This window comes from Ovis aries, chromosome 25, assembly GCF_016772045.2.
Source record: "Ovis aries strain OAR_USU_Benz2616 breed Rambouillet chromosome 25, ARS-UI_Ramb_v3.0, whole genome shotgun sequence".
Lineage (NCBI taxonomy): Eukaryota > Metazoa > Chordata > Mammalia > Artiodactyla > Bovidae > Ovis > Ovis aries.
In genome coordinates, this window is record NC_056078.1 from 12,454,374 (window position 1) to 12,479,273 (window position 24,900).

Genomic DNA, 24,900 nt, shown 5'->3' on the forward strand with positions numbered 1-24,900 from the left:
TAAGAGATGAGTCTTACTAGATGCAGACCTCCATTAACAAACTGGTATTTAACATTTCGAAATATCTTTTTTTCCTTAAAGTTACCCTTATTTTTATTAAATATAACCAAATTAAGGCTAGTTTGTTTGCAAAATAGGTCTGTTCTCACTAATTTTGGTCTGATGATTTCTGTAACCATAATTGATTATAGATTTTTATTTTGCTGAAACATTTATAGAGTCTCAGATTGAACTTTCAAAATAAAACAGGGCCGGGAAACTCACACCAAAGGCTTATCACAGATTTTGCATTACAAATCTAGGTGAATTTTTCCCTTTTAAGGTCTCAAAAATTTCTTGAGATTTTTGTATCCATTAGAAAACCTTCCTAACTCATTTGATAAACTTACTGGAAACCTAAGAACTTCTAATCTTTGGAGGAGTCAGATAGAAAATATAATTGTTTTGTTTATAACGTTTAATTTTACCAAAGTATTGTCATAATTAGTTTGAGAGGAAGATTTCCGCTACTCCCTGAAAACATAAGATTCAACCCCATAATTTTTTAGATAGAAACCATAAAGGTTATAAGCATATTTACTGGTTCATTTAGTCCTTTTGCTAACTTTTGTGAAGTCATCAGGTTTTTCATTAAAATACCAGGACATATCAGAATGTTAAAAACTCCATATAATTTTTAGGATATCTGTATTAGTAACTTTACCCTATATTATAATATGAGCAGATTTATTACTCATTTGATAATCTTTTTTTAATGTAATTTAACCAACCAAATAAACACAGTTTAATATCTCTTTGGGATGCTTCAGGGGCCCTCTGAAGCACCCCAAAGTTAGCTAGAAGCCAAAAGTGCTTCATAGAATGATTTAGGAAGTTTTGTCAACGAATATCAGAAAGGTTTTGAGCACTCAGTCAGATGGAACTATAGGTCGCTGTGAAACAATAGCTATTCACTCAGCCAAAGTAACAATATGGGATTTCAGAGGCGAATACAGAACAGACCATTTAAGAAGCAAATGAACTTAAATCTATTGTCAAATGCAGTTCAACATCTGAAGAAAGTGTGTCCTTTTAACAGAGAGAAAAGCCAAATTTAAGTTTTTGCACCAGCTTATTTTTAGTCATTAACAGTCCCAAATTTTTTAGCTTCTTTGTAAGAGGAAACTAATGTTTAGTAATAAATGTTTCAAAATTTTACTCTATTTGGAAATGAGCTAGCTAGTCAGTGAACTTCCATCACTTAGTTTAGCACAACCCAATTCAAGTTACCCCAATTTGGACAGACTATTTCAGACAGACATTCCTAAAGCATAATTATTCTTAGTAGAGTTTATCTAAATGCTCATATCTCATTTACATTTTTTAGAAGTTTTTCTTACTTGAGGTAATTTTCTTGTTGACAAACTTGTAACAGATATAATATTTAACTCATGTTAAACCTAGGTACCATGAAAATATTTTACTTAACGTTAAGTACTCTAAGACATGTCTATATTAAATAGGTCAACAAACAAACATTAATATCAGGTATTTAACACTGAATATTTCCCAGTTCACATAAACCTGGAATTTATTGTTTAATTTAGAATTACTTGATTTGTAAGCGCTTACCTTTTTTTTAAGCCAAATAAATAGAGATCATATACAAAAATATTACCAAGACATATTTAGACAGACACAGTGTAAGATCTAGCTTTAAGTCTTTTTTTTTTTTCTTTTTCAGTGTCAGGAATTAGAGATGGTCTAGATAAGTGTTCCTGAGAGCCCTGGTCTCAAGGCACAGGGAAAAAATCAAGTTTTAACAAAATGGCGGCAGGTGTAAACCACATGGTTGCCAGACAAAGCAAAATTTCCTTTTCCAGGGGATCTTCTCGACCAGGGATGAACCCAGGTCTCCCATATTGCAGGCAGACGCTTTAACCTCGGCTCCACCAGAGAAGCCATTAAATACAAAAATACAGTCTTTCAGAAAACCTCCTATAGAGACACAGAACTTCAGATCCAAGTACTAACATCAAAGATTTCAAGGAAGGAAAGGAAGCCAGGTTGAAGAAGAAGGGAGAGGAGGCAGGAGGCGGGGGGTGGGGGGGGGGCAAAAGGGGTGGTCTTACAGACGTCTCCTGCCACCTACAGATACCCAGGCGTTACGGGACTTTTCCCTGGGCCTCCAGAGAAGGGAGGACTGGAACTCGGCCCTACCAGAAATCAGAACCAGAATTCGAGTTCTCTGCCAAGAGGAGGTGATCAGTCTCCAATCCTCAGCTCAGGCTGAGGGCCCTTCGACCAGATTCCTGCGTCCAGGACCGGGGGACTAGAAAAACAGGGAAGGACAGGAAGGGTTAAGGAGAGGAGACAGAGAGGGAAGGGGAGAGAGATCAATAAAGTCTCTTGTTCCTTACTGGTCGGGGCACTCTGGCCAGTTGTCCGAGTCAGGAGGAGACCAGGGACAAAAGGGTCCCAGTTGCGGCCGCTGGGTCTGGTCCATTGGCAGGCAAGCTGGTCCCTGAGTACCCCGAGTGGTCAGGATGTCAGTCTCGGTGAAGAAGAGTCCCCGCCAGAGTCACCATTTGTTGCAGGAAGAGGGACCCCTTCCAGGGCCCGAAACTGGGCTCTTGTCTAACACTTGGAAATGAATTGTCCGAGGAGACACATGTGCTGACAAAGGGAACTTGGTCAGGGTGTCCGATCTGCGGTCAGAACCCGGTGTAAAGTTCCCAAGTCAGAGGTGTCTTCTGAGGGCCAGCCTACATGGAAGGTCAGCCATTCTGCACTGCAAAAAGTGATTAATTTATTCCTTTTAATTTCTACACTGAGGTCATGAGCGCACATCTTAACCTCCTTAAAATTATCAGTAACCAAGGATAGAGGTGTGGGGCTAGAATGGTGTTGCCCCATCGTCCCTGGATCAGTCAGATGTTGGTAAATTAACACAGACAATACAAACAGCCACACAAACAGAAAGAGAGACAGGAGAAATACACCTCCAGGAATCCGGAGGTAAAACCGAACGACAACGGCCTCCAGCCATTCAGCGGGAGCGACCTGCTATCGTCTACAGAGAACAGGGGCACTCCATCCCCCCACGCTGGGGTCGGGGACATCTCCCAACGACCCCCACCGGTGACTCTCCGGCGCATCTGCCTGAGTCATATACCGGTCTCAGATACCAGGCCCTACCAGGAGTGAAAAGAAAGACAGAAAAAAGCTTACTGGCTGCAGATGACTCTCTGGATCGGTCTTCCCGTGGAGCCAGTGGGAGATCCCGGACGAGCCCCCAAATGTTATGCCCAAGTCGCGAAATCTCCCAATGACCACCAGGGAGCCGATATCCGATGCAAAAGCCAGAGAGTTTTTATTACCAAGCTCGAGCTGGGGCTCCCACCGATACCGACACAGCAGCTATAGGGAGGAGCCCTGAGCTCTGGGTTACATTGCTTATATAGGGTATTATTGCGCGAAAAATTCAAAAAACGGGAGTCTCCGGGTCTGATTGGTCACCTTCTGGTGAAGGGTTAGGTATTGAGTTCTGATTGGTTCTCCTTTCCTGGGCTTGACTCGAATTTCCTGGGCTTGACTCGAATTTCCTGGGCTGGCCAAGGGTTCTGATTGGTTCGCAGGTGGTGGGGGTGAGGTCAGGGGATTTCCAAAGGCTCTTTTCCTGGAACCTTACAAAATGGAGTAGCTTTGATTTTATTAGGGGCTAGTCACGTAGGTACTGTTTGCTTAACATATTAACAAAATCTCAGACTCCAGAAGGAATGTGCATGAGCAGAAAAAAACATATACTTCACACAAACAGTTCAGGCTCAGTGAACCATTCTTACCAAGAACTGGTAAGAACCATCATGAACTCCAAATTCCCAGATACCAGCCATGAGACACGCTTGTAGCAGATCTTTCAGAAGACAGCAGTCTCAGACCTGCTCTGTTAATTCTTTATCTACAACAGACATAAAATGTATCTGTTGACTTCTCCCATCCTTTCATTTATTTTGTTCATATTTTCCTCTTTTATATTAATTGTAATTCATTCTGAAGTTCTTTTGTGTTACAGTATCTGAGTCTCTATGTTGTTATTCACTCAGTCATGTCTGACTCTTTGTGACCCCATGGACTGCAGCATGCCAGGCTTCCTTGTCCTTCACCATCTTCCGGAGCTTGCTGAAACTCATGTCCATTGAGTCTGTGATGCCATCTAACCATCTCATCTGTTGTCCCCTTCTCCTCCTGCCTTCAATGTTTCCCAGCATTAGGGTCTTTTCTAATGAGTCAGCTCTTTGCATCAGATGGCCAAAGTATTAGAGTTTCAGCTTCAGCATCTTTCCAGTGAATATTCAGGGTTGATTTCCTTTAGGATTGACTGCTTTGATCTCCTTGCAGTCCAAGGGACTTTAAATCTTCTTCAAAACCGTAATTTGAAATATTCAGGGTTGATTTCCTTTAGGATTGACTGCTTTGATCTCCTTGCAGTCCAAGGGACTTTAAATCTTCAAAACCATAATTTGAAAGCATCAGTTTTTCAATGCTTATCCTTCTTCACGGTCCAACTCTCACATCCATACATGACTACTGGAAAAAACCATAGCTTTAACTATACAGACCTTTTGTAGACTAAGTAATATGTCTGCTTTTTAATATGCTGTCTAGGTTTGTCATAGCTTTTCTTCCAAGGAGCAAGTGTCTTTTAATTTCATGGCTGCAGTCACCATCTGCAGTGATTTTGAAGCCCAAGAAAATAAAGTGTCACTGTTTCCATTGTTTCTCCATCTATTTGTCATAAAGTGATGGGACCAAATGCCATGATCTTCGTTTTTTGAATGTTGAGTTTTAATCCAGCTTTTCACTCTCCTCTTTCACTTTCATCAAGAAGCTGTATAGTTCCTGTTTGTTTTCTGCCATAAGTGTGGTGTCATCTGCATATCTGAGGTTATTGATATTTCTCCTGGCAATCTTGATTCCAGCTTGTGCTTCATCCAGCCCGGCATTTCTCATGATGTACTCTGAATATAAATTAAATAAGCAGGGTAACAATATACAGCCTTGACATACTCCTTTCCCAATTTTGAACCAGTCCATTATTCCATGTCCAGTTCTAATTGTTGCTTATCGACCTGCATACAGGTTTCTCAGGAGGCAGGTCAGGTGGTCTGGTATTCCCATCTCTCTAAGAATTTTTCACAGTTTATTGTGATCCACACAGTCAAAAGCTTTGGCGTAGTGAAGCAGAAGTAGATGTTTTTCTGGAATTCCTTTGCTTTTTCTATGATCCAACAGATGTTGGCAATTTGATCTCTGGTTCCTCTGCCTTTTCTAAATCCAGCTTTAATTCTAGAAGTTCATGGTTCATGTACTGTTGAAGCCTTGCTTAGAGAATTTGGAGCATTACTTTACTAGCATGTGAGATGAGTGCAATTGTGCTGTAGTTTGAGAATTCTTTGGCATTGCCTTTCTTTGGGATTGGAATGAAAACTGACCTTTTCCAGTCCTGTGGCCATTGCTGAGTTTTCCAAATTTGCTGGCATATTGAGTGCAGCACTTTCACAGCATCATCTTTCAGGATTTGAAATAGCTCAACTGGAATTCCATCACCTCCATTAGCTTTGTTCATAGTAATGCTTTCTAAGGCCCACTTGACTGGCTCTAGGTGAGTGGTCACACCACTGTGATTATCTGGGTCACTTAGATATTTTTGTATAGTTCTTCTGTGTATTGTTGCCACCTCTTCTTAATACCTTCTGTTTCTGTTAGATCCATACCATTTCTGTCCTTTATTGTGCCCATCTTTGCATGAAATGTTCCCTTGGTTTCTCTTAATTTTTTTGAAGAGATCTCTAGTCTTTCCCATTCTGTTGTTTTCCTCTTATTTCTTTGCATTGTTCACTTAGGGAGGCTTTCTTATCTCTCCTTGCTTTTCTTTGAAACTCTGCATTCAATGGGTATATCTCTCCTTTTTTCCTTTGCCTTTTGCTTCTATTCTTTTCTCAGCTCTTTGTAAGGCCTCCTCAAACAACCACTGTGATTATGCTTTTATTGTCCTTTTCCTTTGGCCTTGTCTCTTCATATAACATGAAATTTTCTGTTGGATGGTGAGCATTATATCTAACAACACAGATATTAGGAGAGGCTCCAAAAGTTATCTCAAGTAGAGAGGATTCATCCTTTTTTCTGCTGGGCAGGTAGAATACAGAACCTGTCACTTTAATCAGACATGAGTGAGCTTGGTTAGGGCCCATAACATATTAGTTTTAATCCTTCTTTTCATTTTAACAACTGAGAGTTTTACTTCCTTAGTGAAAGTTAACTTTATAATACAAAAGATAATATGAAATAACTTTTTCTTGGTCATCCCATTCTACTTTTTGTATAGTGCTAGCTCCTACAGTTTCCAGTTTAATACATGTTAATGTATATGTCTCCTCATTAAGAATAATATTTGTAGCAACTAGGACCACCCTTCCACCCTCTCATGGAAACTCAATTTATACAAGATACTACTTTTATCCTACATAGTATAGCATTAAAGAAAAGCAAAAGCAAAAGTCGCTCAGTTGTGTCCAACTCTTTGCAAGTCCATGGAATTCTCTAGGCCAGAATGTTGGAGTTGGTAGCTGTTCCCTTTTCCAGGGGATCTTCCCAACCCAGGGATTGAACGCAGGTCTCCCACATCTCAGACAGTTTCTTTACCAGCTGAGCCACCAGGGAAGCCCAGCATTAAAGAAAGCAGTCCTAAATTTAAAGAGATTCATTTCAGTTCAGTTGCTCAGTCATGTCCAACTCTGTGACCCTATGGACTGCAGCATGCCAGGCTTCCCTGTCTATCTCCGACTCCTGGAGCTTGCTCAAACTCATGTCCATTGCATCCATGATGCCATCCAACCATCTCATCCTCTGTCATCCCCGTCTCCTCCTGCCTTCGATCTTTCCCAGCATCAGGGTCTTTTTTAATGTCGGTTCTTCACATCTGGTGGCCAGCTTATTGGAGCTTCAGCCTCAGCATCAGTCCTTGCAATGAGTATTCAGGATTAATTTCCTTTCAGATTTTATCTGATTTTATCTCCTTGCAGTCCAGGGGACTCAAGAGTCTTCTCCAACACCACAATTCAAAAGCATCAATTCTTCAGTGCTCTGCTTTCTTTATAGTCCAACTCTCTCATCCATACCTGACTACTAGAAAACCATAGCTTTGACTAGACGGACCTTTGTTGGCAAAGTCATTCTTTTAAAGATTTTCCACTCGTATAGCTCTGACAATTTCTTATAGAAAAGGAATGTACTGTTACAGGAGCAAGTGTCATTCAAAGATGTATGTGTGGACTTCACCCAGGAAGAGTGGTACCTGCTGGATCCTGCTCAGAAGATATTATACAGAGACGTGATCCTAGAAAACTATAGCCACCTTGTCTCAGTAGGTAAGAATTCTTTTCCACATGATTACCAGTAGCATGCATTTCTTCGCTGATGAAATGTAAAAACTCCCTGTGAAATTTTCTGATGGAGATTCAAGGCCTTAGATGACTGGTCCCTTTTGGCCACTATAAAGTATGCTGCAGTCTACCTCCCTTGGGAATTGGTTTATTTAGGCACCTCTTTTAGATAGCTCCCAAAGCTGTACCTTTCTTCCCCATCATTTTTTTAGAGTTCTTGAAGCCAGATTGTTCAGCCATAGTCCTGTGTTACTCTCTTTACAGGGAATTGTATTACTAAGCCAGAAGTGATCTTCAAGATCGAGCAAGGAGAAGAACCTTGGATACTAGAGGAGAGATTCCCAAAACAGTGCCGCTCAGGTGAGTTAGTGAGTTCACAGGCAGATGGAAGCCAGAGGAAATGAGATCTTAGGCCATTGGTATATGGTTCCAACCCCTGACCTTTGAAAGTGATTGACAGTTGGCCCACATACTTATGTTTCCTTAATCACATTCTTCTGTATGTCACTTTCACTCATAAATGCTTCCCTTTGTTCTTTGACATTTTAGAGTCATCTACCTATATCCATAATCCAAACTCATTTGGCTCCATCTGGGATAATTTTTCTTGATTATTTTAAAATTGTCCACCTTCCATCTATTGTCTTTGGACATCTTTTGTTAGATGGTATGATTCATGTAATACTTTCATATATTAATTTAACAAATATATGGTGAGCATTCAGTATGATCCAATTATGTTTATACATAATTAAAAGAATGTCCCTATTATCAGAGTGTGTATTACAGTGAGAGACAAAAAGCATACATGGTATGTATGAAGATGTATGTGCATGTATACACACACATGGTGTTGGGTGGTGGTAAGTACTGTGAAGAGCTGAAGCAGTGACAAGGGGGTTAGAGAATGATAACATGCTATTTGGTACAGAATTCAAGAGAAAATGGGCTTCCCTCATGGCTCAGCTGATAAAGAAACCACCTACAAAGCAGGAGACCTGGGTTCAATCCCTGGGTTGGGATGATCCCCTGCAGAGGGGAACAGCTACCCACGCCAGTATTCTGGCCTGGAGAATTCCGTGCACTGTATAGTCCATGGGGTTGCAAAGAGTTGGACAGGACTGAGTGACTTTCACTTCATTTCAAGAGAAAATATATTTTATGAGGTACATAATAGATATGAGTCTCTAATAAATTAAAGTGTGAGCTCTGTGGATTCTGAATACTCCAGGCAGAGGGAACATCAGGTCCTGGTGTTAAACTTGTCAGACTAGTGTGCTATTAGAGTATCTGAGGAATGATAAGGATGTCATGGTAGATGGAGGTGAGTGGGCATGGGGGAGATTGGTAGATGATGTCATAAGTAGCATGGACTGTGGTAGATATATTAATTTGATTTTGAGTGATGTGGGAAATCCTCAGGCTTTTTTCAGTATATATAAACCAAATTAAGCTAGCAGATTGGATTTACAGTTTAAAAGAATCTCTCTGACTTCTCTGTTGTGACCATGTGATGGGTGGATGGTGCTTAGGCACAAGCAAGGAAAGAATACCAGTTAGGATACTATTGTATACCCAGAGGAGAGAAGCTAGTAGCTCAGGCTATGTTGGAAATGCTGAAAAACAGTGGATTTGTACATATATCTTGAACATGAGGCCAAGAGGATTTGTTACTAGGTTAGATATAGAGTGTGAGAGAAGGAGGAGTTGAGCATGAATTCCAATGATTCTGATAACTTAGAGTACCATTTACTGAGAGAAAAAACTTGGAGGAGCGATTAGAGGAGAGTTAGTACAGTTGGTCACAAGAAGCTTGGGATAACTGCTAGATTCTGGGAGACACATACATAGAATTTCTTTGTAAAAGACCACACAGTAAATATTTTAGGCTTTGTGGGCCACACATGGTCTCAGTTGCTGCTGCTGCTCTTCCTCCTCTTAAATCTTTCTCTTCTTTCTCTTCCTCCTCACTCCTCTCTGCTGCCTTTTCTGTATATTTCCCTCTGAAAACTTAAAAACATCCTTAGTTCTAGGCCCACAACCTTGCAGTGAGAGTTTGCTGACCCCTTTTCTAGAAAGTGGTTGTTTGTAAATGAGAGAGGTAGTCGTGGGGCAGTACTGCTTTTACAAGGTGAGTAAATCCACTAAATCTTGTCATTAGAGGAGACTGAGGGGAACAGCCTGAGTCACTTGAAAATCAGAGAGCCTGGTTTCCCAGGGGTCAAATAAGGAACATTCAGCCATCCATTACTACCTTAAATGGCAACCATGGGTTCAGTGTCCTAAACCTTTTACCCTGTTACTAGTTTTTTCAAATTCCTAATGTTATTTTCTTTTCCATCTTCTTCATCTTCATCTCTTCATTTTCTCACTTGTCCCTGATACCTGACTTGATCTTCCTAGTTGTTGTTTTCTTCTACCTAAAGTATCCAATTAATCTTTCAGTAGCCTAACAAAGTTGATCCTTATTAATAAATGAAATCAGAGTCTCCTTTCAGTGACTGTCACAGTCTAGCACTGTTTTACATATCTGTATCTTTTTTACTGTTCTCCAGAGTTCATTTTAAACTTCATGCTATCTTATATATTAAATTTCACTCTTAAATATTTTCTCTTTTTTCTATAATTTTCACTTTGGTTTATTTTGCCTTTTAAGTAACTTAATTAAAATTGGGTATGCAAAGTGTTTAAACATTGCATGGTTTATAACAATGGCTTCTTGTTATTATTTTGGGCTTCTCTGGTGGCTCAGAGGGTAAAGCGTTATTATTTCACTTATTTTAAGTTAGTGATCAATTTTTTTGCTGTAACTTAAATAGTCTGTGTTTTATAACCCTAACCCACTAGCATCTGTAGCCCCAAAACTCATACCTGATGATATGATTGTTGCTTAGGATTTCTATCATTGCTGAGATTTTGTTTTCCCAAAGAGAAGCTTGAGATAATTATTAGAATCTGAGATGGAATAGGAGGTTTCATATATACATTACTCCAGGATTCTTGGGCTTCCCTCACAGCTCAGTTGATAAAGAATCTATCTGCCTGCAGTGTGGGAGACCTGGGTTTAATCCCTGGGTTGGGAAGATCCCCTGGAGAGGGGAACAGCTACCCACGCCAGTATTCTGGCCTGGAGAATTTCATAGACTGTATAGCCCATGAGGTCACAAAGAGTCGGACACAACTGAGTGACTTTCACTTTCAGTATATATAGATATATATACATATATTATATATGTAATATATATGTGTGTGTGTGTATACATATATACATATACATCTATATCTATACATACACACACATATATATATACATACACACCATAAATGGTATAAAGTACATAGTTGAGGCCAGAACTAGAAGTATCCGTACTTTCCTTTCATACTTCTCCTGATTCTGATGTTTTAATAATTACTTTGTTGAACCAAGTTTAGAAGAGATCACTCTTTTTCATCCATTCAGAAAGCATTCTATAGTATTTTTACTAAATGCACATTCCCTTATTTTATCCTGAAGTACACGTGGAAAATAATTCATATGCACATCAGTTTTTAAGAATCATAAATGTCCTGTCTCCTCAGTGAAGTTAGAGGAAATAGAATTTTGCTAACACCTGCCTAGACTGTGGTCATGACACAGGGTGTATCATTGAGCAATGGACTTGTTTCATCTTACAGTGACTTAAACAGGTAGTAACTTCTAAAGGCAGCAGGTAGAGACTGAAAATGATAGGGATGTTGTACAGTTTGTTGGCTTTGTTATTTTATTATTACTTTTGTGGTTTGTTGTTTTAAATTAAAGTAGCATTTCCTGGAGGATGTTCAGGTCCCAAGGAGAGCCAAGGCTGGAGTGTAACTAATTACATAAAAGGTGTGTTGTTCAGAATGAGTAATTTGTTAAATATCCAGCTAGAACTGCACAAATATTTTTTAATGGACTTATAGAATTGTGACTTGAACTCATAATATGAATTCAGTTTTTGTTTTAATTTGTGTTTGTCAAGATGGTAACTATTATCAGTCTTTGGAGCCATGGGCTCAGGACTGTCTTAGATTTTTTTTAACATATGATTAATATTGTTTCACCTAGTTAGTCACTTAGTCATGTCCAACTCTTTGTGACCCCATGGACTATAGCCCACCAGGCCTCTGTCCATGGAATTCTCCAGGCAAGAATACTGGAGTGGGTAACCATTTCCTTCTCCAGGGGATCTTCCCAACTCAGCAGTCGAACCTGGGTCTCCTCCTTTTCAGGCAGATTCTTTACCATCTGAGCCACCTGGGAAGCCAGTTTCATTGAGTAATGACAGTAAAGAATAGCCAAGAATTTTTACAGTAAAGTTTGTTGAAGGCCTCAGAACCATGTATTAATAGAAAAATACGATCGTTATTAGGTCTCATCTGTAAGTAAAAGCCACAGATGAGTCTAGATATGAAAGCAGAAAACCTTGACGTAAATGAAAAACTTAGATATGAAAGCAGACTTAAAGATCAGTATTGGTTCAGGAACAAAATTGTTTTGGGGGAAAGTAAGGCAGCAGATTGAAATAAAGAAGCATATGTCTTATGGTTGGGACAACTTCATTAACAGCTGTGAGCAAACAGAATAAGCCTGGTCCTTTTGCAGAGATGGTCTGTCCATCATCTGTTTTGTATTTCCTGTTGGGCATTTGTGTTGTGAATCACAGCTTGATAGAGAGTTAGAGTCTGGATTAAATCCTTTAGAGCATGAGGAAGTAGGTACCTTCAGAAATTTGTTTTGATGTTCATATATCAAATGGGGAAAAGGAATAGCAACATGCACATTAGTGAGGATCCTACGACAGTAATCAAGCTGTGGGAAGGTAAGGACAAGAAAGTATGATCTGCCTCTGTCAAACTGAGTTCATCCTCTAATATGTTTCTTAAACAGTCTATTTTTCTTTAAAAACAAATGAACAAAACAAAAAACCTCAGTTCTTGGAGTTTGCTGTTCCCTAAACGAATAACTCTTACAGAATCTCCATCTCTTGCTTACCATGTCTTTTTATAATTATTCCATGTGAATTAAAGGAATCCTGGGCTATCAGACTATTCTTCTGAACCTGAGGTAGTTGGTGTTTTCAGAACTTTAGTCTGGTGTTGATATGTAGAGTAGAAGCGAGTAATCTAGTAGGAATCACACCAGGTAATCAGTGTCTGAGGGGGTTAGGACTGTTTTGTTTCCACCAAACATAGTTCATTTTCTGAAAGCCCTTGTCTACTAATCTTCAGTGTAATGATATTCAGTGTTCAATGTCTCTGTTGGGCTCACTCCATTCTCTTGAGATTCTTGATTTCTGAATCAGCCACTCTCTGGTTCCCTGTGTTTTGAATGTATTTCACCTTTTTCTGTCTAGTTTTAAAGTGTGTATTAATAAAGTATTAAATGTTATTGCCAGTTTCCTTCCCCTATTTTTACTGAAGCATGTTTTTATTTTCCACTCAAACCAGAAAAGTAAAGAAAATGTATGCTGGATTTTAGCTCACACCAGAAAACTGAGCCTAAAGCAAAAGAACTGACTGTGTAATAGGGCATTTGTGTAAAAGTCAAATTCCATTAGAAGTGTACTAGGATTCATAAGATGTGGTTATTTTTCTCATTTCTAGAAGACTGGAAAGTTGATGACCTAATAGAGAGCACCCAGGAAAATCAAGATGAACATTTTTGGCAACTTGCTTTCACCAGCAGCAAAACATTAAGTACAGATAGTGATGACAGAGTAAGGAAAACTTTAAATCTAGGTACAGACTCCATTCTTTCAAGCAATTTTCTATATAAAATATGTGATTCATGTGAAGTGAGTTTGAAAAATATTTCAGGCTTAATTATTAACAGAAAGAACTATTCTAGGAAGAAGCCTGATGAGTTTAATGTATATGAGAAATTGCTCCTTGATATTGGGCATGACAAAACTCCTCCTGGAGGGAAATCTTATAATCAAAACAAGAATGTCCTCAATCATGGACAGGATCTCACTCAGTCAATTTTTGACCAGCCTTTTGAGTATAATGAAAATGGAAGAGGCAAACATGGAGAGGCAGCCTTTTTCACAAATAAGAAAGTTCAGATAGGAGAGACACACTGTAAATATAATGAATGTGGAAGAACCTTCATCCAAAGTTTGAAGCTCAGTTTATCTCAGAGAACTCATTTTGAAATGGAGCCATGTGAATGCAGCGTTTGTGGTAAGTCCTTCTATATGGATTTAAGATTGGGACATCAGAGAGCTCTTATGGGGGACAATCCTTATGAATATAATGAATATGGGCAAATTTTCTACGACAATTCAGCTTTCGTTATCCATCAGGGAACTTACACAAGAAAGATTCCCCATGAATATAAAGTCAGTCACAAAACTTGGGAAAAGTCAGCTCTCTTTAAACATCAGATAGTACACATGGGAAAACCTTATGAGCACAATGAAAATGGAAATACTTTCAACAAGAAGTCACATCTCACCCAACTTCGAAGAGCTCACTCAGGAGAAAAAACTTTTGAGTGTGGTGAATGTGGGAAAACATTCTGGGAGAAGTCAAACCTCACTCAGCATCAGAGAACACACACAGGAGAGAAACCCTATGAATGTACTGAATGTGGGAAATCCTTTTGTCAGAAACCACATCTTACCAACCATCAGCGAACACATACAGGAGAAAAACCCTATGAATGTAAGCAGTGTGGGAAAACATTCTGTGTGAAGTCAAACCTCACCGAACATCAGAGAACACACACAGGGGAGAAACCCTATGAATGTAATGCATGTGGAAAATCCTTCTGCCACAGGTCAGCCCTAACTGTACATCAGAGAACACACACAGGAGAGAAACCCTTTATATGTAATGAATGTGGTAAATCCTTCTGTGTGAAATCAAACCTCATTGTACATCAAAGAACTCACACAGGAGAAAAACCCTACAAATGTAATGAGTGTGGGAAAACCTTCTGTGAGAAATCAGCTCTCACTAAACATCAGAGGACTCACACAGGGGAGAAACCCTATGAGTGTAATGGATGTGGGAAAACCTTTAGTCAGAGGTCAGTACTCACTAAACATCAGAGAATTCACACAAGGGTGAAAGCTCTTTCAGCATCCTGAACATTAAGAAGCCTTCATCCACACTTTCAAATATGTTATACAGGTTTTTAAAATGAGATGAATGAAACCCAAAGAATATCACAAATTCCTTTAGAGAGTGAGGTTTTGTTGTAATTCAGATAATTAGTACTAGAATAAAACCTTATTCATGTTTTGAATATGTAAAAGCTTTCCAAAAAAAAGTAAAACTTTTCATCAGAAAATTTATATTGAAGGGAAATTCAGTTACATAATATGGTGGAAAATAACACCTTTGTCTAGAATTTATGTTGTGTAGTGCCATATTCTGGATGTGATACAAAAATTTTATTGTTGTTAATATAATAGATGATACTCATTTGCAGTCATATTCACAGTGGAATCTGAAGTTTTAAGACGTTAAATGACAACAGATTAAACATTTATATGAAGAGTCCTTGATGTTTGCAAGCCTTTTGTGGGTATGCTAATATCATAGAAATTTGAGGTATTCTTGATTGGTATATTAGAGCCTAACATGCTTATGAAGAGAAAATCTAAACTCTTAATTAACTGTTATAGTCTATATTAACATTTCCCACACTATATACCATCAATGTCTTTTTAGGTTGCAATAATTATGTATATATGTATATGTAAATGTATGTATACACACTTACCAATACACAGTGATGTGCTGCAGTAAGTTTACACTAACTTGCAAGCACTGCTAATAAATTTTCAGGAATTTTATGAGCCAGTTGTTAAACACAGTCATTATTTTAAAGTATTAATTTACAGTTAAATAATATTAAAAAAAAACAAAGGTAATACATACTCAACACTCATCATTTCCTAATTATTTCACAGCGTTTTGCTATTATCTTTGTTCTTTAGGTTATCTATATTGTTAAATCAGCATGGTGAATATTATATAATGATGTAGTACTATACATCTGTGACCAGCCCTATGTTCAGTGCCATCGTGTTGGTAGTGTGGCATTAGTGGGAGTATTTACAGTGGTACATCACTGTGTATATATGAAAATACGTTTGGCAAATTTAAAATAGTAGCCACATACCCCTTCTCCCATTTCCATAGATAAATGACTCTGTCCATTACTGCTGAATGGCCTCTTCAAAAAAGAAGCCAAAATATGTTTTTTGGGAGGTTTTTAACTACCTATGCATCAACCCTATTTTCAGTACTACCAGAGACTCTGTAATGTCGCCAGTATATGCTGTTTTACTACCTGTTGCTTACCTTTCTTCTAATTTTGCTGGCATATGTGAATGAGTATGGCCATTATTACTGAGCTTCCACTTCGATAAAAAGGCCAAACAATATTTTCCTGAGGTTATTCAGCTGCCTTGGGTCAGTCAATAATGTGAATGCTGTTAATAACAATGATAATTACATAAATTTTGCAAAGGTTAACATCAGTTATGAACAGTAATGCTCACAGTATTCAGCAAATAAAAAGTAGTGTTGTATAATGAAATGCTTCTGTCCTACTCTTGGTGCTTTATTGCTGTATCTATTTGGGCATGATATGTGTAACCCAAGTTGTATGTAACTCAGGAACTATGTATTTAATTTAATAGAATGTAATATACTATCTCTCTCTCCTTTGTCCTACTGTTTTCTTTGCTTCTTTGGAAAACACTGATAAGAAGTTCCAAGAAACACTGCCCACCAAATAGCCATTCCCTGCTTCTTCCTTGTTGGGCCATGTTTTGTCTTTTTGTCCATCCTTTCCCCAGATGATTTAGGGGTAAATCCACGTTAGTCGGAGAAGGCAATGGCACCCCACTCCAGGACTCCTGCCTGGAAAATCCCATGGATGGAGGAGCCTGGAAGGCTGCAGTCCATGGGGTCGCTGAGGGTTGGACACGACTGAGCGACTTCACTTTCACTTTTCACTTTCATGCATTGGAGAAAGAAATGGCAACCCACTTCAGTGTTCTTGCCTGGAGAATCCCAGGGATGGGGGAGCCTGGTGGGGTCACACAGAGTTGGACACGACTGCAGTGACTTAGCAGCAGCAGTAGCAGCCACATTAGTCTTAAGTTAATCATGAATATTCTGTTCTAGTGATTTTGTTGGGATGGGCAGGTGAATAATGAGATACTTGGAAAATATTCTCAGTGCTTTGGGGAAAGAACTCAGTGACAAAATATTGTCATGACATGGAAGAGATTGTCTCTCATCTGCTGAACTTTTTCATGGCTGTATTTTATACTAGATTATAGTTGTGGCCTGGTAGGGCAATAGCCTGAAGAGAACAGTACACAAGATGGGAAAAACCTGACTCAGAGGTACTGTCACTGAACCGCACAACTCTTTCTGGACCTGCTATCTGCTAGGAGTTTGTATTACTGGGACAAAAGAGGTTTATTGTTTATTGTTGGAGATGTCTGTTATTTAGCACTAAAGGCATTCACCTGATTCAAATGAATTCTTTTCTAATAGAAGTGTTAATATTCTATACAGCAGTTTTAGAGATGAATTATTTTCCTTAACAAATTAATATAGGGAGGGATGTTTGTATCAGCCATGGTTCTAGTGAAAAACAATTCTGATCCAACTAAGAAGACTTTCATGGGAGACTTAACTACAGTGGTTTGCCAGAAACAAGGGATATTGAAGCACCTAGAGATTAGTGTCCCCAGGAGGCCATTACCCTTCTAAGTCCATAAGGGCAAAGGATGAAAGCAGGTGTTAACCAGAGCCCAGTAAGAGCTGCTGCTCTTGTGGAGGAGGGGCCGTCTCATGGGAGATATTGTCATCTCCAAAATTATGGACCACATTCCTGGAACCCAATCAGATGCCATCTGCAAGTGAGCCCACATGGGCACAGAGAACGTAGAGGGGAATGTCTGGGTGGAGCCATTGGAGAATAAGCAGCACAGTGTTTTTGATTCCTGTAAACTCCTATATAATGGCTCAATATTAGAAATAAAGTTATGCTTCTAGTTGAAAGTTAAGTATTTCTGCTTCATTGTGCTTTTATGCTGTCATAAGTAAATCCCTTTTGGAACTGAGCACTGTGGCAGGTATGTCTCGTTTGATATACGTGAAGCAGACCTGTTAACTTGATTATTCATATAACCCCACATATTTCTTGTCATATGTGGTGTGAGGTTAGCAGCTCTGTGTTCTTCCAAATAAATAGCAAGTCCTCTCTGCACTGTTTGATTAATTCGTTCTTTTTCTTGTTGGCTTGATATGACCACTGGGGTAACTGGTTACCTCTCTAGGTAGCATAATAGTAGATGTTTACTCACATATTATAATAAATACATTTTATGGGATTTTTAATTGAAATATAATATTTTGACAGTATTTCTGATCAGTAAAATTCAAGTGCCCATAAAATAGGACACTGGGGTGTTATAAATTCTCTGTAGGTAGATACATAAGGTTAAGAAAGTGAAAGTGTTAGTTGCTCAGTGTGTCTGACTCTTTGTGACCCTATGGACTGTAGCCCACCAGGCTCCTCTGTCCATGGAATTCTCCAGGCAAGAATACTAGCATGGGTAGCCACTCCCTTCTCCAGGGAATCTTCCCAACCCAGAGACTGAACCTGAGTCTCCTGCATTGCAGGCAGATTCTTTACTATCTGAGCCACTAGGGGGCGCCCATATATGTGTGAAATTACATGGCAAAAGACCCAGGATACATGCTGATCTAAAAGCCAATTGTTATTTTAGGGGCGATAACTATTGCGTGTAGGGATTGAAGAACACTCTTCTGTTATGCTCCAAAGAGTATGTATGCGCTCTTCTCACAGTATGGGCCCTGGCATAATCAGCATAGTCCTAGGAAAGCTACAAATCAGCACTGCCATACTTCACCAAGTTCTTCCATTTTAAGAAATATAATTAAAGACTGACAAGAGCAGAGCTTGTCATCACTAGGGCCTTCAAGGAATTCTGAAAACCCTCTTTATTCTCTAAGGACTTGAGCCTTTTTTGAGGGGTTAGACAGCTGACAATGTTTGGCCTGTGTGTTATTGGAAGTAAATTCAGGATAAGATCATCTCTTTTACATAGGGATAACCTCCCCTATTTTGTGGAAGAGGATTCTGAACCCAGAGAGGATCAACCATCCCATACTCTAGACTCCAAACATGTTCAGGGTGGCATGAAAAATATTAAGCCTCACTTCTCCACCTCCCCAAGTATCTGAGGGGAACCTGCTCTCGAACAGTGTGTGTCTAAGAGTAGACACCAGTTTCTCATTGTCTGGAAGACAAGCCTGAGTGTGAAAGGAGGGGCAGGCTGGGAAAGGGGAGACTTAGTTCCTCAGACAAAAGGAAGGAATTTGAGATTATGGACTTTAAAAGATTATGTAGTGGCTACTGCAACTCTTATACATTCTTCTAGTAATATAACCTATTTTTGTGTACATGGAGTTGGCATTTACCTCAGATGATACCATCTCTTCTGGCCCCATGTCTGTATTCATGCAGGAATAATCCTTTGTTAAAAATAAGCCAATGAGAACCCATTCTAAAGTATTTTTATTGAAAAGTCATCATGACCAGATAGCTTGTGTCCTTCTTGCTGTCAGCAGCCATATCAAGAAAATACATCTCCATGGGAGAACATGATGATAAGTATAAAATTTTCCCACTTATATACAATGGGAAAAGTTGTCAGAACAAGTGATTTTATGTAGTGTGGAAAGGGAAAGACCTCAGTGGGGAGGCCAGCATGGAGGGAAGGAGCCATTTGAATATCTGGAAGAAGCTGTGTATATATAATGCATATATATGTATAACCTGTTTTGTTTTGGCATTGGGCCCATTTTCTATCTTGAACTTGACCTCCTCTTGCCTGATACGACCTATCACTTCATATCCAGTCTATACTTAACAGGGAAGGTATACTTTGCAGAGCCATAGACTCTGGGAGGGTTCAACTCATGGGTAAACTATATGTCTTCAGCCACTACCCTGTTTATTGCTTCCAGTTGGAGACTGCATCTTCCAATTGGTAGGTTGCCCTGAACCTTTATCTGTGTTTTTTGGGGAAGGCTTATCCTGTTGAATCCCAGTTATTTTCACACTGTCTTACTCTGCCATCCCAACACCACTAATTAAATAGGCCCATTTCTCTCCACTTCTTTGAAACACTATCATAGACTAAATTCTTATCACAATCTTAGGACTTAACATGTATATTTCCCCACTCAAAGCTAAAATATTTAGATTATTATAGTTGTTAAAGATACATTTTCAGATAAGCGTTAGTCTCCATTTTCACAAAATGTTTGGCTCTTCCCAATATTACACATAAAATTTACATTTGTTCTAGCAATGAAACCAAAAGAAATAAGTAACTTGAGATTTTGTTGGGAATGTTGTGCCATAATATACTTCATTTTTTATTCAGAAAAATGATTTGTACCTCTAATTAAATCTTTTAAATGGTTGTTTAATAAAGTTCATTTCCTTCATATAGATTCTTCATATTTGTTATTTATGTCTACATATTTTTCTTTGAACTTGTAAACCTCTTGACTGTATTATTGTGGACATAAGAGGGACACTTTATATTATTAAAATTTATTTACCAATAAAGATTTTCACTGTATGCTCAATGAAAAGATAGTCACAAAGCATTTGTTAAAAAAAAAAAAGAGCTGGTACTTAAAGTTAACTTTGAGAGAAGGGGGTTTCTTTTGAGTAATATTTGTTTTTTTGTATGTTTTCATTTTTGCTTCATAATTGTGTAATTTTTCCAATTTAACATAATTTGCAACCCAGGAGAAACCCTGATTACCATAGATACGACACTTTTAAATTGTTGGCCTCTGTTTTCAGCTTTATTTAAATGTTGTACCTGTATTCATAAATGAAGTAGATATATTGGTGACATACATCTGGGGTAGTTTTATGTTAGTATAGAGTCAAGGTGTGATTATAGCCCATTTCTGAATCATCTTCTTGGGATTATAAAAGAGGAGCATCTCCTGAGAGAAGAGGTTATTTATTTAGGAAGCACTGAAGGGAGGGACCATAGAGGCTAATGTCCACTGAATCCAGGAAAGTGACTAACTGGGCCTCTGACACTGGGAAGGCAAGGTGCAGCCTTCTGCTCTGCACATGTGCAGTTCACTGCCTCCAGCCTCCTAAGGTTCCAGTGTCTCACCTTCAGAGACCTGGTTGGGGCAGAGAACTGGAAAGGAAGTTTGTGCACTTTGGGGTTCTGTGGAGTTTGACAGTCAGAAAAGAAGATTATTTTATAGTGGATAGATTCCAAAATTTCTCCAGATGCTTCTCAGTTGGGTCCATTTACATTTTAATTTATGCCCATAATATTTTTGTGCCTACCCTGGACTTACCTTCAGATAAAGGCCTCTGAAGACAGGCTGTGCTCCAGGGTCTGTGTTTCAGCATAATGGGGACAATGCAAAGAGAGAGGATGAAGACTGGAATTAAACAGGGGATGGGCTGTGGTTGCATTTGTTACTTTCCTTGAGGAAAGCTCCTTATGTCATCAGCCAGATGTGTGCAGTAAAATGTATACATCTTAATTCCAGAAGATCTTTCTAGAGCTGTACATGCCAGGGCATGAGGTCTATGCCTGCTATTGAGAAGAGTTGTTAAAGGCTGTCTGGTAAAAGCTGAGGCTATGGGGTGTTAGTGGTGTGTAGTAAAGCACACTGTTCACAAGCATGGACTTTGGAGTTATGTCTGCATACATGTCCAGATTCTACTACTTAATAATACATCTGTGATTCTACATAGGCATTCTGCACTGAGCCACTGAAAACCTAAGTTTATCCCTCTCTGAAATGCGAATGACAGCAGTACCTACTTTATAGAGTTATAGGACTTAAATAAGCAAGTAAATTTTAAATTTATTCATTCAATCAATAGATAGGAGTCAGACAATTTTACAATTGATTAGAGTTATTTGAAAATCAAACAAAAAAGTCTTTGGAGACTTATGTAACCAAGATGGTGAAGTAGGAGACCCCAGCATCCCCCAACAAAGATCAAAAAATAATTTTAGAGGAACAAAAACAGCTCTGGGAGATCTCAGGAGTCCAGTTAAGCCTGAGTAACAGAGCAAAACAAGAAACCTGAGAAGAACTCAAAAAGGAAAGGAAGTACTGCTTCATTTTGTCTGCATCATCCCACTCACCCTGGCCAGCAAGGCTCACTGCCAGACAGGACAACCCAGCTAGAAAGTTTTCTTGAAAAAGGAGGAGCAGGCCAGCAGCCAGCCTCCCCAGCCTTTCAGGGCATCACATGAAGGACTCATTTAGGTTTCACTCCACCCAGAAACTGGCACAGCTGAGGTGAACAGAGGTAGCTAGGAACAAGGAAGAGCAGGGGCCACCAGTATCAGTCACACAGTGGGAATAACCACAGTTCTGAGTCACCTGTTCTGCAGAGGATCTCAGCAGCTTTCCCACTGAAGAAACCAACAGCCAGCACAGCCACAGAGTCCCTGCAGATTTCACCAGTTTTTGCCCAACAGATATTTGCATTTACAGACACCAGCTGCCTGAGTGCTTCTTTACTCCTTTCAGCTCCACCCCCTCCTCCAGAGCCTGGGATCCACAAGAGCACATAGTGAAGACCTCTACAGCTGGGAGAGTGTAAGACACCAGCCTAGACCCCACACTAACCTCTAGCACCATAGGCACCCTTGAGGTTAGCTCCTTTAGCTGTGCATTTGCATACTGCCAGCCTGGTTTTTTTTTTTTTTTCAGTCTTTATTGAATGTGTTACAGTATTGTTTCTGTTTTATATGTTTTGGTTTTTTAGCCACAAAGCACTGGGATCTTAGCTCACCAACTAGGGATCAAACCCACACTCCCTTCACTGGAAGGCAAAGTCTTAACTACTGAACTGCCACGGAAGTCCTTGCCAGCCTGACTCTCGTCACCAGTTTCTTTTGCCATGTTCATACCTGTTGTGCTGTCCTGTGGCCATGGAAGTGCGTGCAGTCAGCCAAGTTTCCCATAAATGCTTGTGGGCCTGGATTCAGCCATATCTCAAGTCACTGCACTGTATCTCTCAACTCACTGGCAGCTAACACACTGCCAGCTGTGCACTGCATTACTCTGGCCTGAACGATGTCACTAACATCTACTGCTGTGTGCCTGTGGCTGTACCTTACAGCCATAGGAGTGCATGGCAATCAGTTCAGTTCAGTCGCTCAGTCAAATCCAACTCTGCAACCCCATGGTCTGCAGCACACCAGGCTTCCCTGTCCATCACCAACTTGCAGAGCCTACTCAAACTCATGTCCATCATGTCAGTGATGCCATCCAACCATCTCATCCTCTGTTGTCCCCTTCTCCTCCCACCTTCAATCTTTTCCCAGCATCAGGGTCTTTTCCAATGAGTTGGTTCTTCACATCAGGTGGCCAAAGTATTGGAGTTTCAACTTCAGCATCAGTCCTTCCAATGAACATTCAGGACTGATTTCCTTTGGGATTGACTGGTTGGATCTCCTTGCAGTCCAAGGGACTCTCAAGAGTCTTCTCCAACACCATAGTTCAAAAGAATCAGTTCTTTGGTGCTCAGCTTTCTTTATAGTCCAATTCTCACATCCATACATGACTACTGGAAAAACCATAGCTTTGACTAGATGGACCATTTTTGGCAATAGGGCCCCATTAACTGCATCTAGACCCAGATTCAGCCCTGTCTCTTGTCACTGGTCTGCACCACTGCACTCACCGGCAACTACCCTTGCAGCTGTGCACCTGCATGTTCCTAACCTGACTCCCTTCACTGGCTTCGCTGTCATGAAAGTAAGGGCCTGTGGAGACACCCTGCAGCCACAGGGGTACACACCAACAGCCAGGGCCCCCACAACAGCCAGTGTGCCCACAGCTGGTGCAGGGCCTTGTTGCTGGCCCTGGTCCTCACCACTGTGTGTCTGCAACCAACCCCTGTATGAACACCTATGCAAGGATACAGGGATTATGAAAAATTAGGGAAATATGACAATAGCAAAGAAACAGTAAACTTATGGTGAAAGTGAAAGTCACTCAGTCGTGGCTGAGTCTTTGCAATCCCATGGACTATACAGTCCATGGAATTCTCCAGGCCAAAATACTGGATTGGGTAGCCTTTCCCTTAACTGACCACAAAGAAATAGAGATTCATGAATTGCTTGATAATTCAGAATGCTTGTTCTAAATATGCTCAGAGAGCTACAAGAGAACACAGATTAAGAATTTCATGAAATCAGGAAAACACAAAAACAAAATAAGTTCAATGAGGAGAAAGCATTAAAAACAAAAAAACAAGATTTTAGCTGAACAACACAATGAAAAATAACTTCACCAGCAGACTGTACCTTAAAGAAGAAAGAATGAGTGAACCCCACAAAAAGATCACTTATAATTTATCCAGACAGGAGGAGAAAAAAGGAATGAAGAAAGACTATGGGACTAATGTGACACCATTAAGTGAAACAATATATGTATCATGTAGACCCAGAAAAAGAGGGAGAAAGACAGAAAATTTATTTAAATAAATAATGGCTAGAAACTTAACAAACCAAGAGAAAGATTTGGACAGCCAGGTACATGAAACCAATAAATCACCCAATCATTTCAATCCAAAATAATCTTTTCCAAGATACGTTTTAATAAAACTATCTGAATTCAAAGACACATAAGCAGCAAGAGAAACCCTCATGAAGCTATCAGTGGATCTTTCAACAGCAATCTTGCAAGCCAGGTTACGGTTGACGTGCTGAAAGAAAAGAACTGCTAATCAAGAATGCTTTACCCAGCAAAGTCGTCCTTCACTTTCCCAAACAAAAGCTGAAGGAATTCATCACCACTAGATTGGCCTTCGTCTAAATTATTTCATCTGATTAATGATTGTCACTTATAACTTTATTGCTACTTCTGTCTTGGGTATTCCTTTGGAAAAGATGTATGGATTCATTACATATTCTAATATATTGTCTATAGATTATAAGATAAAGTCAAGTATATATCTGCTGATACTTTTTGAGTTGCCCTGTCTTTATACTTAGAAAAGTCTCTTTAATAGTAGGCTTCCCTGGTGACTCAGATGGTAAGGAATCTGCCTGCAATGCAGGAGTCCAGGGTTCAATCCCTGGGTTAGGAAAATACCCTGGAGAAGGAAATGGCAACCCACTCCAGTATCCTTGCCTGAAGAATTCCATGGACAGAGGAACCAGGCAGGCTCTAGTCCATGGGGTCACAAAGAGTTGGACATGACTGAGTGACTACCACTCACTCACAGATCGGCCTTACGAGAAATGCTGGAAGGAGTTATTCAAGTAGAAACAAAAAGATGCTAATTAATAACATGAAAATATACAACAGACTGGTAAATATAGGTATTCTAAGTCAGACTTGGAATACTCTAATACTATAATATGTGGTGTAT

The 24,900-nt window shown here is 39.5% G+C and overlaps 1 protein-coding gene across 4 annotated transcripts in view; it reads left to right on the plus strand.

Moving 5' to 3' along the window:
* The window catches only part of ZNF248 (zinc finger protein 248), a 29,906-nt gene extending 13,784 nt beyond the window's left edge, over positions 1 to 16,122 (plus strand). For 2 of the 4 annotated variants that reach the window (XM_042241132.2, XM_060406401.1), the window contains 3 exons: positions 7,283 to 7,409; positions 7,689 to 7,784; positions 13,050 to 16,122. In XM_042241132.2, coding sequence (XP_042097066.1) covers positions 7,283 to 7,409; positions 7,689 to 7,784; positions 13,050 to 14,539 — 1,713 coding nt within the window. In that variant the 3' untranslated portion in view covers positions 14,540 to 16,122. The remainder of the gene's footprint in view (positions 1 to 7,282; positions 7,410 to 7,688; positions 7,785 to 13,049) is intronic. The other 2 variants (XM_060406402.1, XM_060406403.1) reach the window with 1 other exon arrangement.
* Positions 16,123 to 24,900: the final 8,778 nt, after the last annotated feature.